The 13,950-nt window shown below is 41.3% G+C and overlaps 1 protein-coding gene across 1 annotated transcript in view; it reads right to left on the bottom strand.

The window, feature by feature from the left end:
* Positions 1-13,950, bottom strand: part of IMPG1 (interphotoreceptor matrix proteoglycan 1) — a 167,134-nt gene that overhangs the window by 27,915 nt on the left and 125,269 nt on the right. Inside the window, 2 exon segments of the mRNA XM_070480762.1 lie at positions 3,190-3,409; positions 6,391-6,935. Of these exon segments, the coding sequence (XP_070336863.1) occupies positions 3,190-3,409; positions 6,391-6,935 (765 nt within the window).

The following is a 13,950-nucleotide window of genomic DNA, read 5'->3' as shown; positions in this document are numbered from 1 at the left end:
CCTGCGAGGCAGGAGGAAACCCAGCCTCCTCTCACCGTGTCCAGCTCCCTGTTGAGTGGGAGGAGCATTTCTGGGGGTAGGCGGCACTGTGGCTTCTCACTATAAACAGGATCCCTTCTGAATACTGGATTTACCCACTTTGATTTATGTAGTTCGTAAAGTTCTTTGTTATTCATTTTTAACTTTTATAAAATAATTTTTGGCTTTCTAAATCTGTTGTCCTCCAACCTGCTGGTTTAGGCATTGTTTATGCCCAGACTGGCTCACAGTAGTCATTCTTGGCAGACCTTGTCCACCTATCCATCTGTCCATTGATTCAATTATTCTATGAGTCTCCCATGTATCAAAAATTCAGAGCTTCTGAATCATCCAACGGTCTAGCCAGATGCAGAGTAAGGCAATGTCCCAGGCTGCCCGATGCTCTCTAGCTTCCCCTATTGTTCTACCATTAAAGGACTCAGTATAAATTTGGCTTCAGTAAGGACCAGATGGCACTAGCAGTAAAGAACCTGCCGGCCAAGGCAGAAGACATAAGAGATGCGGGTTCAATGCCTGGGGCAGGAAGATCCCCTGGAGGAGAGCATGGCAACCTACTCTAGTATTCTTGCCTGGAGAATTCCATGCAATCAGAGGGTTGCCAAAGAATCGGACATGACTACAGTGACTTAGCAAGCATGCAGGGACTGAAACCCATCTTCGCACTGTCTCATCTCTCTTGCTCTTGGCTTCTTAGAGGAAAGGCTACACAGCAGAACTGGTCATGAGAAATTAGTGAAATAATTTCAGTTGACCCTCCACACAAATACCTTGTCATGGTGCTTTTAATTTTTCACACTGGTACCCTGTTCATCTCACAAATTATTAGTCCATTTACTAATGACGATGCTATCATATTAACCACTAACATTTGTTAGTCAACTATGGTGTGTCAAATGTTAGGCTAAGTATTGTAAATATGATTTTGATTGATCCTCAAAACTGTTACTATCTCCACGCTTCCAGTTGTGGAGATGGAGTGAAAAGCAGGACACCGTGGAGCTCCTGGGTATGGAAGCATTTCTGTATCCCCTGTTTCTTGTTTGTAAGGAACAGACTCCAGCCAGCATGACCTTCCCTGAGTTTTAAAGGGCAGGTTTAAATGGTCCTAATCAGGGGAGGCAGAGGATGCTGAGATGAGGGAGGAGCAGTCAGGAAGCAGTAGTGTAGCCTTGGGGCAGGGTCCTGGTTCTACTTCAGGGATACACAGAAAAGTATCTGAGCTCTTTTCAAAACTAAAATCTGAAACAAATGGAAGATGTTAGCATTCTTCCTTCCAGAGAGGATCACAGTAGGATGACCTCAAGAAGCTCTTCTAGAGAGCACCTGAGGTCAGATTAAAGAAACCCCAGAAGCTTATCAGGGGATCTCTTGAAGCCAGAATAGAGGAATGTAGGCTGGGTACAACCCAATCCTTGTCAGCAACCCTGCCCTTGAACAATTGCTATAAAATGCCTCACCAAATCCCGCCCCCAACCCTGGGTTGGGGCAATTTTGAGAGGCATGCGACTGCTGCGACCCCCTTTGCAGTAACATTATTCTTTTCTATTTCACCCAAAGTTCTGTTGCCGAGATTTGATTCGGCACCCTTGCACAAAGACTTGAGTTTTCAGCATCATCAGCATACAGATTCAGGACCATGGTCTTACAAAGTCATGACTTTCTGCAATGCTTCCTTCCAGCATCACCAGGGTCTCTTGTGCATCACTGGCAAATGCATTACCAGCTTCTTGCCCTCTTTCTAAGAGGCACCCAGTTTTCCCCTGCCTCAACAGGGCTCCTCGCTTGATCTTCTCCTATTGTTGGATGGGTCTCTCTGTTGTCTGTCAGCTCTGCAGGGGAGGAAGGAAGGGAGAGGATTGGGTCCTTGCCTCTCTTATGCTAAGTTCTCCGTATATATGTTCCTGTTTTCAGTTGACTGGAAAAAATTGGTCTGATTTCAACTGGCAGGGACCCCCTGGAAGTTTTCAGGGAAAGAGGCAGTATCTTACTAGCATTTAGAAGATCTTTGATTTCCTAGGGGGTCCAAAAGGTTTGCTTAGCTGCTTGTGTTCAAAGGTAAGTGCTCCAGGGCTCAGCACCTTCAGGGCTCTCTGTCTTTTTAATAATCCTGTTTACTAAGGTAGGAGGCAATTTTCTTCAAGTTGCTCAAAGTTCTGCTCTGTCAAAGATAAGTGTCTCCCTACAGAGGCTTTTTGTTTGCATTTTGCCCAAGGCCTTTTTCTGCCTTGGTTGTTAGTCTGGGGAAATCCAGGGAGGATGTTATAGATCCACTTCACTAATTCATGGCCAATTAGGAAGCTTTGCTTTGAACCTGGCTTGAAGGTCGCTTTGCCAGTAGATTTGGAGCCTTGCCCCCTTGCACTCTGGGGAATTAAAATTTTCCTCCAGTTGTTTAGAAAACAGAATTTTGAAGCTAATGGTGGAAACAGTTCCCAATTTGGACATAGCGTCTTACACTGGTACACTGTGCTTTATTATCAGAACAAATGTTTGCTTTCTATTATGTAGCTTCAGGCTAAGCCCCTGTATCTTTAATCCCCGCCCTCCCTCCCCACATCTAACTCTACTTTGTTTTAACCTGCACATGTGGAAGCTGATCTAGGGTATACAAAGAGAAAGGGACATAATTTTCCTCTTGGGTGATGGTCACACAGGTTTTTTCTGAGTTGGAATTTTGGTCTAATTATTATTTTTTCTTTCCTTGGGACAATGTATCAGTTTCATCCTGAATTATGCCATGAAGAGGTGATGACCATGGTTAATCAGGCCTGGAAGGTTTCTTAGGTGGTTGCTGTTGACTGATAAAGTGCTTTTGACTTCTGGAAGGATGTAAATTAGCTTAGGTGTGAGTTACATTAAAAAAAAGAAACATCTCCTAGGCATAGCAAAAGTTTTGTTCAGTGAGGAAACTAAAGCACACAGATTGTGAAGCAAGAGGTATGCCTGCTCTTTGCTTTTTAATGAAGGAAAACCTTAACTTGCATGTCTTGGGGCCCTACCTTTCTACTATATTGATTCATAGCTTCCGAAAGATTATTTTGCTAAATGCCTTTATAAGTTGATTTTTGTGGCCTTGAACTTGAGCTGCATGCTTAAACAAACAAACAAAACCAAAACACTCCCACGATTTTCTGGGTTGGATTCTTTTACCTGGTTCAACGTCGAGAGAGTAGCTATCTATTTCCAGATCAAGTTGTTGGGCTGCTGTGGAACGAAAATCCTCCAAAACACCTCGCACAGCCTTGGTGAGGTTATATGGCACTGATTTAGCAAATCTCACTTTGCTATTCACAATCACGCTCCCGTTTCTGAAGTTAAGTATCTCAAGTTGCTTAAAACCAGTAAGATTGGATCGCAAATATGGAACCAGCTGCAAAAACAAAAGATGGTTTACTCTTAGTGGTGTTATAAGTGCTCAGCTGCTGTTAATTCCACTTATACTCACATTTTATTATCTGAGGCATAAATTTCAGTTCCCTTTTTATATTTGTGTTTAGATTTAATGTGAGACCAGAACATCACTACTTAATGATCTGTTTGCAGTGATTATGTCCCGTATTTCCACTTTTCTGTGTATTGAGATGGATGGGCAGTGATTTTCTTCATGATGAATTGTGAGAACAGAGGATTGAAAAAGAAATTCTGGTCAACACTGTCAGCCATTCAGGGATGCCAGGTTCAGTTATTAAAAAAAAAAAAAATCCAAGTAAATAAAAATATGTTCCAAACTGAGCAGTAGCAGATTGACCTATGCCTGGTAAATGGAACATCTGTTTGGAAGCAACAAATTTGAAATGACCTATTGAAACAAATAACAGCATACACATGGGCTCATTGGTCTATTCACGGTGTTTCATGTCACCAAAAATTCCCTGCAGTGGAAACTGTGAAGCACTTGGTCATCAGGAGACTAGATGTCAGTCCTCAGGTTGCTGCTAAGCAGACATGTGACTTCATCAATCTACGTAACCTACTAAGTTGTACCTCAGTGCTGTTACTTGAATTGTGAGGCAGAAGAAAAATGGTTCCCTAAGGACCGTTTTCAAGCTAGAATTTAAGTATCTCAAAATGATGCTTCAGGGAATTGTGCTTCACATTCCCACACCTGCCTGTTGAGACCCACAACCATCCCCCTTTTTTTGGCCACGCCCCATGACATGTGGGATCTTAATTTGCTGACTAGGGATCTGAACCCTGGAAACACAGAGCCTTAACCCTGAACTGCCAGGGAATACCCCACAGCCATCCTGGAGATCACTCTTCAGAAACATCTGAAACTCAGTGATGTCTGCTTTGTTCCTGGCTCTGAAAGTGGGACCTCTCCTTCAGGAACCAACACCCACAAACCCAGAGAGGACACAGATACAAACTGTAATCTCCCAGGCTTGGCCCAGACTCACTTTTCCTTTGTTCCCGTCTCCACCCCACCAGACTCTGACCCAAACCCACATAACGGTACCACCTCCAGTAACTGCCCCCTCAAGGTTATTATGAAAATAAAATGAAATTTTATACAGAGTGTGGAATTACTCTCTCCTATTTTCTCCCATGTACTTTGACTAGACCCATTCTTTGTGTCTTAACACTGTTTTGGCCTCTAGTGGGAATTCCCTGTCCTCACCTCGTGTGCAGACAACTAGTTGCTCCCTTTCCCCAAATCCATTCTCCTCTTCCTCATGGCTGAGGCTGCCTTCCTAGAGACCACATTTCCCACCCTCCTTTGCAGCAAGGTGTGGCCATGTGACCAATTCCCACCAACTGGATATGAGTGAAAGAGGTGTGGGCAACTTTGGCATCACTTGCTTAGGATATTGCTTGCCTTGGGGTTTCTCACTTCTCCCTTCAAGTAGAAACAGAGATGTATCAGTTACCAATGATTCTACACGCAGGGCAGCAAAGAAGACACCAACATGACGAGCAGACTTTTGGACTCAGTGGGAGGACAGTGTAGGATGATTTGAGAGAATCGCATCGAAACATGTACATAGCCATACGTAAAACAGATGGCCAGTGCCAGTTCAATGCATGAAGCAGGGCGCCCAAAGCGGGTGCTCTGGGGCAGCCTGGAGGGGTGGTGTGGGGAGGGGTGTGGGAGGAGGGTTCAGGATGGGGGGGACACATGTGTACCTATGGCTGATTCATGTTGATATGTGGGAGAAACGATCACAATATTACAAAATAATATCCTCCAATTCAAATAAATAAATAAATAAATAAATAAATAAAAGAGATTACCAGTGACCCAGCTGTGGATGTGAGTGTGAGTAAACAGCCTTGGGGTTGGCAGAGTTATAAGATGGAGGGAATGTGAGTCCCTGGATGACTCGGTAGAGCAGAGTTGTCCCATTCACCAAGTGAAAGAAAATAAACTCTTATTCTATTTAAGTTACTGTATTCTTGATCTCTTCATTATGGCAGCCTAGATGTATCCTAGTTAATACACCTGGACTTGGTACCCTGGGACTCTGATCCTTGAGATTGTCCCAACATCAACTCACCTCACTTGGGGGAGGTGCGTATAGCACCAAGTCTTATTTAAAGTTCACTTGAAGAATTGATTTTTATGTGGTTTTAATTTGCATAGTGATTTAACTTACATGGAGCTTACAAATATTTTTTTTCTTATTTTCAGAAATTCGGTAATCTTTGTGATGGGTATTGTGTACTTGAATTTAATTATCCATGCCTGTGAGAGGTTCATAATTTAGCAGTTTTCATTGTGTATGTATTTCTACAAAAGTACATGAAGAAATAAAATAAATACGTCATTTTGGGGGGTGTTTCATAATCAGAGTTATATGCTTTTTGATGATGATCTCACTTTCTTTGTTAGTGGTTGGGATGCTGAGCCATTTTGTCATTTTATTTGTTTGCTGGTTTGTTTCACAAGAACCTAAAGGGAACTAAAAAAAAAAAAAAAGATTTCTTACACCTGAACACTTGACCTCATCTCTTCTGGACTTATCTAGCCTTGAACCGTTTTGTCAGATGGCTAGAAAACAGAATGAACTTAGGAAAAGTCTGCTCATACTATTTATAAATTCCAAGTTCAATTCTTGAGTGGTTATGTATTATTCCCAAGGAAACGAAATCTAGAGGAACTATAATGAAAAGGTCTTAGAAACTAAGTTTGTTCCCAGGTAGCCGAGTGGCTGCCTCGTGTGTCTACCATAGAACTCCTGCCTATTGGATCCAAATCCATCTCAACACTCTAGCTGAATGCTGTCAGCAACAGGTATCTCAGAAGCCTGTCTCTTCCAAATTCCATTGCTCAAGACAGCAAAGATTACATTATAAAGTAACAATAAAAAGGAAAGGAGACACATAGAATTGTAAGCGATGTTCACTCACCAGCTGTGTGAATCGCTGCTCCAGAGCTTGATATTCGAGCGAGCTCTTGTTAAACAAGTCGGTGGAGAAGGGCATGTTGGCCACACGCAAACTGAAGAACACCACCAACTCTCGGCCCCTGGCGGCGACAGTCATGGCACTGGTGGTGATGTAGTGCAAACCTGGGTCAGGAGTGATGTTCTCCAGGAAATAATCTGGGCTGGAAACATACCCACTGAATACTGGGGCCTCAGAGGAGGCAGGAGTGTTAGTGAGATCCATTCCATATAAGTCGTCCATTGTATCTTGGCTGCTGGTACTCAACTGGTCTTCTGAAGCTGTAGGCAAGTGTGGAATTTCTGGAACCAATGGGCTGATGGCAGAATAATCATCAGGGGGGACAGTAATCCGTGGGATTAGTACTGTCTGGTCAATGGACATTATGTCTGTGGCACTTTGATCAGTCTGAGAAAAGATGCTTGATGCAGTAAAAAAAGGTAGAGTTTCTGACAGTGAAGTAGAGGTTACAGCAGGTGGAGACCAAGAACCATCCGTGGGTGAAGCTCCTGAGACCAATTCATTATGTCCAAGCATCCCCACAAAGAATGGAAAGCAGAAAAGAAAATCCAAAGTTAAAATTAATTTTGGAAAAGGTAACATTTGAATTAACTATTTTAATATCATATTTGGTTTTACTTATTTTTTAATTTCTTAGATTTCCCCCCAGTTTTATTGAGATATAATTGACATATCTCACTGTATAAATTTAAGATGTATAGAATAATGGTTTGACTTACATATACAGTGAAGTAATTACCATGTTTAATGTAATATTTCAAAAAACAAATTGGTACAGAAAGGGCAGGCAGCCCTGTATCCACACTTAGGGAGACAGAGGCTAGGTCTCTATAACCATTTTATTCAGGTCCAATACTTGTGGACATGTGAGTCTAAAAGAGCACTAATTGCCTAGAATTTTAGGAATTACTGCCCAGGGAGACACTGCACACATAGGGACCAGGTGGTAAAAAATGACTAGGTCAGTAGGTGGTACAAACCACAGATGGCTTTGGGATAGACTTGGATCCCACATACCCATCTGGACCTCTCAGCCAATTAGTTGGGCACTTTTGTCCTGAAAATTTTGTTCACTTTCCAAACATGCAAGCCTGAATTTTATGCAATTGGATTTTTTTGGGATCACAATTATCATATTTTGATAGTTTTACCAATCAAAATTTAAATGATGATTTTCCAAAATTGGATAATCTATCTGAACAATTTGCCTGTTTGCAAAATAATATTGAAAGTGTGAAGGTCTGGGTTACAGACAAATAATTTTAACTTTTCATTGGCCATGTAAATAAATATTTGATACTATTTAAAGGTTTTTTCATTCCTACATGATTATATCTTGATAATACTATGACTTTTCATTGGTTTCTTGAGTAAGTACATATTGGACTACTGAAGTCCACTCCCTTTTTGGTGCAAAATTAAAATCAATAAGTATTTATGAACTAAGAGAGTGGTTATATGAAGCTTTCAGATAAAGAGATTGGTGGGTTATTAAAATATTCCAATAAACCTAAATTTCACAGCCACTGACAATATTTAAGGCATTAAGTAGATCAAAACAGGGAGCTTTCTGTGATTACTTTGGTGGCATTTTGGCAAATATGTGGGAAAGCTGTGCTCAAATTCAAATGCTAAGCATGATGAATGGACTGTCTGGAGGCAGATATAATCTTTGGACTCTCAGTCAGCTAATTTACTAGAGTGCAATCACCCAAACTGAAATTCCAAGTGATAAACAGCTCTGAAAGGTGGAATAATATTACTTTTATTAGTTTCTTAAAATAAAAAGTGTCTATGGTGAATTGTAAGCAGATTTCAAAGAAGTTCCCCCTTTCTTTCCCCCTTGGAGGATGCCTAGGTTTGTTTACTATCAGAATGATTCCTAACATCTAAGATCTTTCTGGACATACAGTTGTAGTTTTATTCACATCTCCATTGCAATGGACTGAATATTTGCCTCCTCCCAAAATTTATGTGTTACAGTTCTCATCTCCAGTGGACAGTATTTGGAGGAAGAGTCTTTGGGAGGTAATTAAGTCATGAGGATGGAGCCCTCATGAATGGGATTAGTGCCCTTATAAATAAGAAGAGACATGAGAGATGATCTCTCTCTGCCATGTGCAGATACAACAAGGAGGCATCTGTGTGTTAACTGGAAAAAAGACCCTCACCAGGAAATGGATCAGTCAGCAATTTGATTTTGGACATTGCAGCCTACAGAACAGTGAGGAATAAATTTCTGTTGTTTAAGCTACCCTGTCTATGATGCTTTGCTACATAATAGCAGCTCGAGCTGTCTAAAACACCCATGGAAGTATCTGGGATGAGTGAATTGAAGACTTTGTGTACTATCAGTGGTTTTATTTGACCTCTTGGTGTTATGGAGAAATGCATGTGAATTCATGCTCCTGGGATGTGACCTCAGCACCCCTCCAGATGACCAGGGCCAGGGAAGAAGACCAATGACATATGTCTTTATTCTTCTCTGGGTCAGCATTTCACTACTCATACCTTTTTCACAATACAGACGTCAGTCAGATTAAAACAGTCTATAGCATTACGTTATCAGCCAACAAAAATGAATTTCTTTTTACCTTTGTAGCATCTTAACATTAATCATTCACATTCACAATAAACTCAACCAAGTTCATTTCACTGATAGAACAGTTGGCTATTTAAATGTACATTGTTAGGTGAAAGACAGAATTCCTACTGGAACATACTTACACTAAACCATCATTTGTTTATCTGAAATTTAAACTAAGTTGGTTATCTTGTATTTTTCTTTGCTGAATTTAGTATCCCTATCTAAGTGTGATTTTAAAAGACTCCTTATATTCTCTCAGCTTGATACTGAAACCAGTAAGGCTATAGTCAGAGACTGACAGAGACTGAGACAGAACTGTGTCTGGGTCTCTCCCGTGGATGTACGGGTCAGCAGTGGCCTGCCGCAGGGGCAGGGGCTCTGGGTGCAGCAGACCTGGGTGTGGCATAAGCCCTCTTGGAGGAGGTCGCCATTAGCCCCACCATAGAGCTGCCAGAACTTACACAGGTCTGGGAAATAGACTCTTGGAGGACACAAACAGAACTTTGTGTGCACGAGGACCCAGAAAAAAGGAGCAATGACCCCACAAGAGACTGACCCAGACTTGCCTGTGAGTGTACAGCAGTCTCCAGCAGAGGTGTGGATCAGTGGTGGCCAGCTGCAGGGTTGGGGACAGTGAGTGTAGCAGGACATGCATGGGATCTTTTGAAGGAGGTCGCCATTATCTTCATTACCTACACCATAGTCTGGTACCAGGTAAATAGCAGGGACAGAACACAGCTCCACCCATCAACAGAAAATTGGATTAAAGTTTTACTGAGCATGGCCCCACCCATCAGAACAAAACCCAGTTTCCCCTTCAGTCAGTCTCTCCCATCAGGAAGCTTCCATAAGCCTCTTATCCTTCTCCATCAGAGGGCAGACAGACTGAAAACCACAATGACAGACAACTAACCAAACTGATCACTTGGACCACAGCCTTGTCTAACTCAATGAAACTATGAGCCATGCCATGTAGGGCCATCCAAGATGGATGGGTCATGGTGGAAAGTTCTGACAAAATGTCCACTTGAGAAGGGAATGGCAAGCCACTCAGTATTCTTGCCTTGAAAACCCTATGAACACTATGAAAAGGCAAAATGATAGGACACTGAAAGATTAATTCCCCGGGTTGGTAGGTGCCCAATATGCTACTGGAGATCAGTGGAGAAATAACTCCAGAAAGAACGAAGAGACAGAGCCAAAGCAAAAACAACACCCAGTTGTGGTTGTGACTGGTGATAGAAGCAGGGTTTGATGCTGTTAAGAGCAATATTGCATAGGAACCTGGTCCATGAATCAAGGTAAATTGGAAGTGGTCAAACAGGAGATGGCAAGAGTGAAAGTCGACATTTTAGGAATCAGCAAACTAAAATGGACTGGAATGGGTGAATTTAACTCAGATGACCATTATATCTACTACTGCGGGCAAGAATCCCTTAGAAGAAATGGAGTAGCCATCATAGTCAATGAAAGAGTCTGAAATGCAGTACTTGGATGCAATCTCAAAAATGACAGAATGATCTCTGTTTGTTTCCAAGGCAAACCAATCAATATCATGGTAATCCAAGTCTATGCTCTGACCAGTAATGCTGAAGAAGCTGAAGTTGAACAGTTCTATGAAGACCTACAAGACCTGCTAGAACTAACACCCAAAAAAAGATGTCCTTTTCATTATACTGGACTGGAATGCAAAAGTAGGAAGTCAAGAAACACCTGGAGTAACAGGCAAATCTGGCCTTGGAGTATTGAATGAAACAGGGCAAAGGCTAAGAGAGTTTAGCCAAGAGAATGCACTGGTCATAGCAAACACCTTCTTCCAGCAACACAAGAGAAGACTCTACACATGGATATCACCAGATGGTTAATACCGAACTCAGAGTGATTATATTCTTTGCAGCCAAAGATGGAGAAGCTCTGTACAGTCAGCAAAAACAAGGCCAGGAGTTGACTTGGATCATGAACTCCTAATTGCCAAATTCAGACTTAAATTGAAGAAAGTGGAGAAAATCACTGGGCCATTCTGGTATGACCTAAATCAAATCTCTTACGATTATACAGTGGAACTGACAAAGAGATTCCAGGGATTAGATCTGATAGACAGAGTGCCTGATGAACCATGTACAGAGGTTTGTGACATTATAGGAGACAGGGATCAAGACTATCCTCAAGAAAAAGAAATGCAAAAAAGCAAAATGGCTGTCTGAGGAGGCCTTACAAATAGCTGTGAAAAGAAAAGTGAAAAGCAAAGGAGAAAAGGAAAGATATACCCATTTGAATGCAGAGTTCCAAGGAATAGCAAGGATAGATAAGAAAGCCTTCCTCAGCTATCAATGCAAAGAAATAGAGGAGAACAATAGAATGGGAAAGACCAGATATCTCTTCAAGAAAATTAGAGATTCCAAGGGAACATTTCATGCAAAGATGGGCTCAATAAAGGACAGAAATGGTATGGACCTAACAGAAGCAGAAGATATTAAGAAGAGGTAGCAAGAATACACAGAAGAACTGTACAAAAAAGATCTTCACAACCCAGATAATCACGATGGTGTGATCACTCACCTAGAGCCAGACATCCTGGAATGTGAAATCAAGTGGGCCTTAGGAAGCATCACTACGAACAAAGCTAGTGGAGGTGATGGAATTCCAGTTGAGCTATTTCAAATCCAAAAAGCTGATGCTGTGAAAGTGGTGCACTCAATATGCCAGCAAATTTGGGAAACTCAGCAGTGGCCACAGGACTGGAAAAGGTCAGTTTTCATCCCAATCCCAAAGAAAGGCAATGACAAAGAATGCTCAAACTACCACACAATTGCACTCATCTCACACACTAGTAAAGTAATGCTCAAAATTCTCCAAGCCAGGCTTCAACAGTACACGAACCATGAACTTCCAGATGTTCAAACTGGTTTTAGAAAAGGCAGAGGAATCAGAGATCAAATTGCCAACATCCGTTGGGTTATCCAAAAAACAAGAGAGTCCCAGAAAAACATCTACTTCTGCTTTATTGACTATGCCAAAGCCTTTGACTGTGTGGATCACAATAAACTGTGGAAAATTCTTAAAGAGATGGGAACACCAGACCACTTGACCTGCCTCCTGAGAAATCTGTATGCATGTTAGGAAGCAACAGTTAGAATTGGACATGGAACAATAGACTGGTTCCAAATAGGAAAGGAGTATGTCAAGGCTGTATATTGTCACCCTGCTTATTTAATTTATATGCAGAGTACATCATGAGAAATCCTGGGCTGGAGGAAGCACAAGCTGGAATCAAGATTGCCAGGAGAAATACCAATAACCTCAGATATGCAGATGACACCACCCTTATGGCAGAAAGCAAAGAAGCACTAAAGAGCCTCTTGATGAAAGTGAAAGAGCAGAATGAAAAAGTTGGCTTAAAGCTCAAGTTTCAGAAAACTAAGATCATGGCATCCGGTCCCATCACTTCATGGCAAATAGATGGGGAAACAATGGACATAGTGACAGACTTTATTTTTGGGGGCTCCAAAATCACTGCAGATGGTGACTGAAGCCATGAAATTAAAAGACACTTACTCCTTGGAAGAAAAGCTATGACCAACCTAGATAGCATATTAAAAAGCAGAGACATTACTTTGCCAACAAAGGTCCGTCTAGTCAAAGCTATGGTTTTTCCAGTAGTCATGTATGGATGTGAGAGTTGGACCATAAAGAAAGCTGGACACTAAAGAATTGATGCTTTTGAACTGTGGTGTTGGTGAAGACTCTTGAGAGTCCCTTGGATTGCAAGGAGATCCAACCAGTCCATCCTAAAGGAGATCAGTCTTGAATATTCATTGAAAGTACTGACATTGAAGCTGAAACTCCAATCTTTTGGCTACCTGATGTGAAGAGCTGACTCATTTGAAAAGACCCTGATGCTGGGAAAGATTGAAGGCGGGAGGAGAAGGGGATGACAGAGGATGAGATGATTGGATGGCATCACTGATTCAATGGACATGAGTTTGCGCAAGCTCCAGGAGTTGGTGATGGACAGGGAGGCCTGGTGTGCTGTAGTCCATGCGGTCGCAAAGAGTTGGACATGACTGAGCGATTGAACTGACTGACTGAAGGCTATAGTCAATTCTTTCAAAATAAAACTTTCTTCCAAACCTTACCACCACTTATAAATGTATTTTAAATAATTATATTTTCATTAGATTCTTATGCAAAACACATGGCAACAACAAAAGCCATTCTGATCTTGAAGCTTTTATACTGCAGTGGAGATGGCAAGCACAAAAGGCCAAGGCCATTTATTTCATCATGAGGGATGCAAAACAGATCCAAAACAACTTGACTTTTTAGGTATCATGTCAAAGAACATTAAGCATGTTAAAAAAAAGAAAAACAAAACCAAAGAAAACATTAAATTCCAGGAAAACAGAAAGTAAACATATTTAGGGCAAGTAGGTCTGCTGTGAATACACAGTGTAAACACTGAATATTGATTCAATAACAGTTGTTACCATACTGAGAGGGAAGGGTGTTGTAGAAACTCAAATTCCTAATTGCAGTAATAGGAAGTCAGTAAATAATAAATGAAACAGATGGTTCAAAGGATATATATTATTTAGAAATAAGGCAAGAATAAATGCCAGAGGAAAGAGCAGAATTAAAAGGGAATACTTTTGGTAACTGGGCCTGCACAGAAGGGAAGTGTGAGGTAGCAAAATGCCATATTTGTCAGAATACTTTGATATGATTTGGCTTTGGAAAAAATTAAACTTTTTATTTTGAGACAACAGAATATTCAAATGCAGTTCTAAGAATAGTAGAGAGGGGCATCAGTGAAAATGGCAGAGGGAGAAACTCCAAAAGTGAAGTTGTCCTTCATGTTTGAAAGTTACAGGTAGCAAGTAGCTGTGATACACTTGATCTTAGCCAAAAGGCCAAGA

This window comes from Odocoileus virginianus, chromosome 19 (genome assembly GCF_023699985.2).
Source record: "Odocoileus virginianus isolate 20LAN1187 ecotype Illinois chromosome 19, Ovbor_1.2, whole genome shotgun sequence".
In the NCBI taxonomy this organism is placed as follows: Eukaryota; Metazoa; Chordata; class Mammalia; order Artiodactyla; family Cervidae; genus Odocoileus; species Odocoileus virginianus.
The sequence above is the reverse complement of the archived record's forward strand: the minus strand, read 5'-3'. Positions and strand labels throughout refer to the sequence as shown.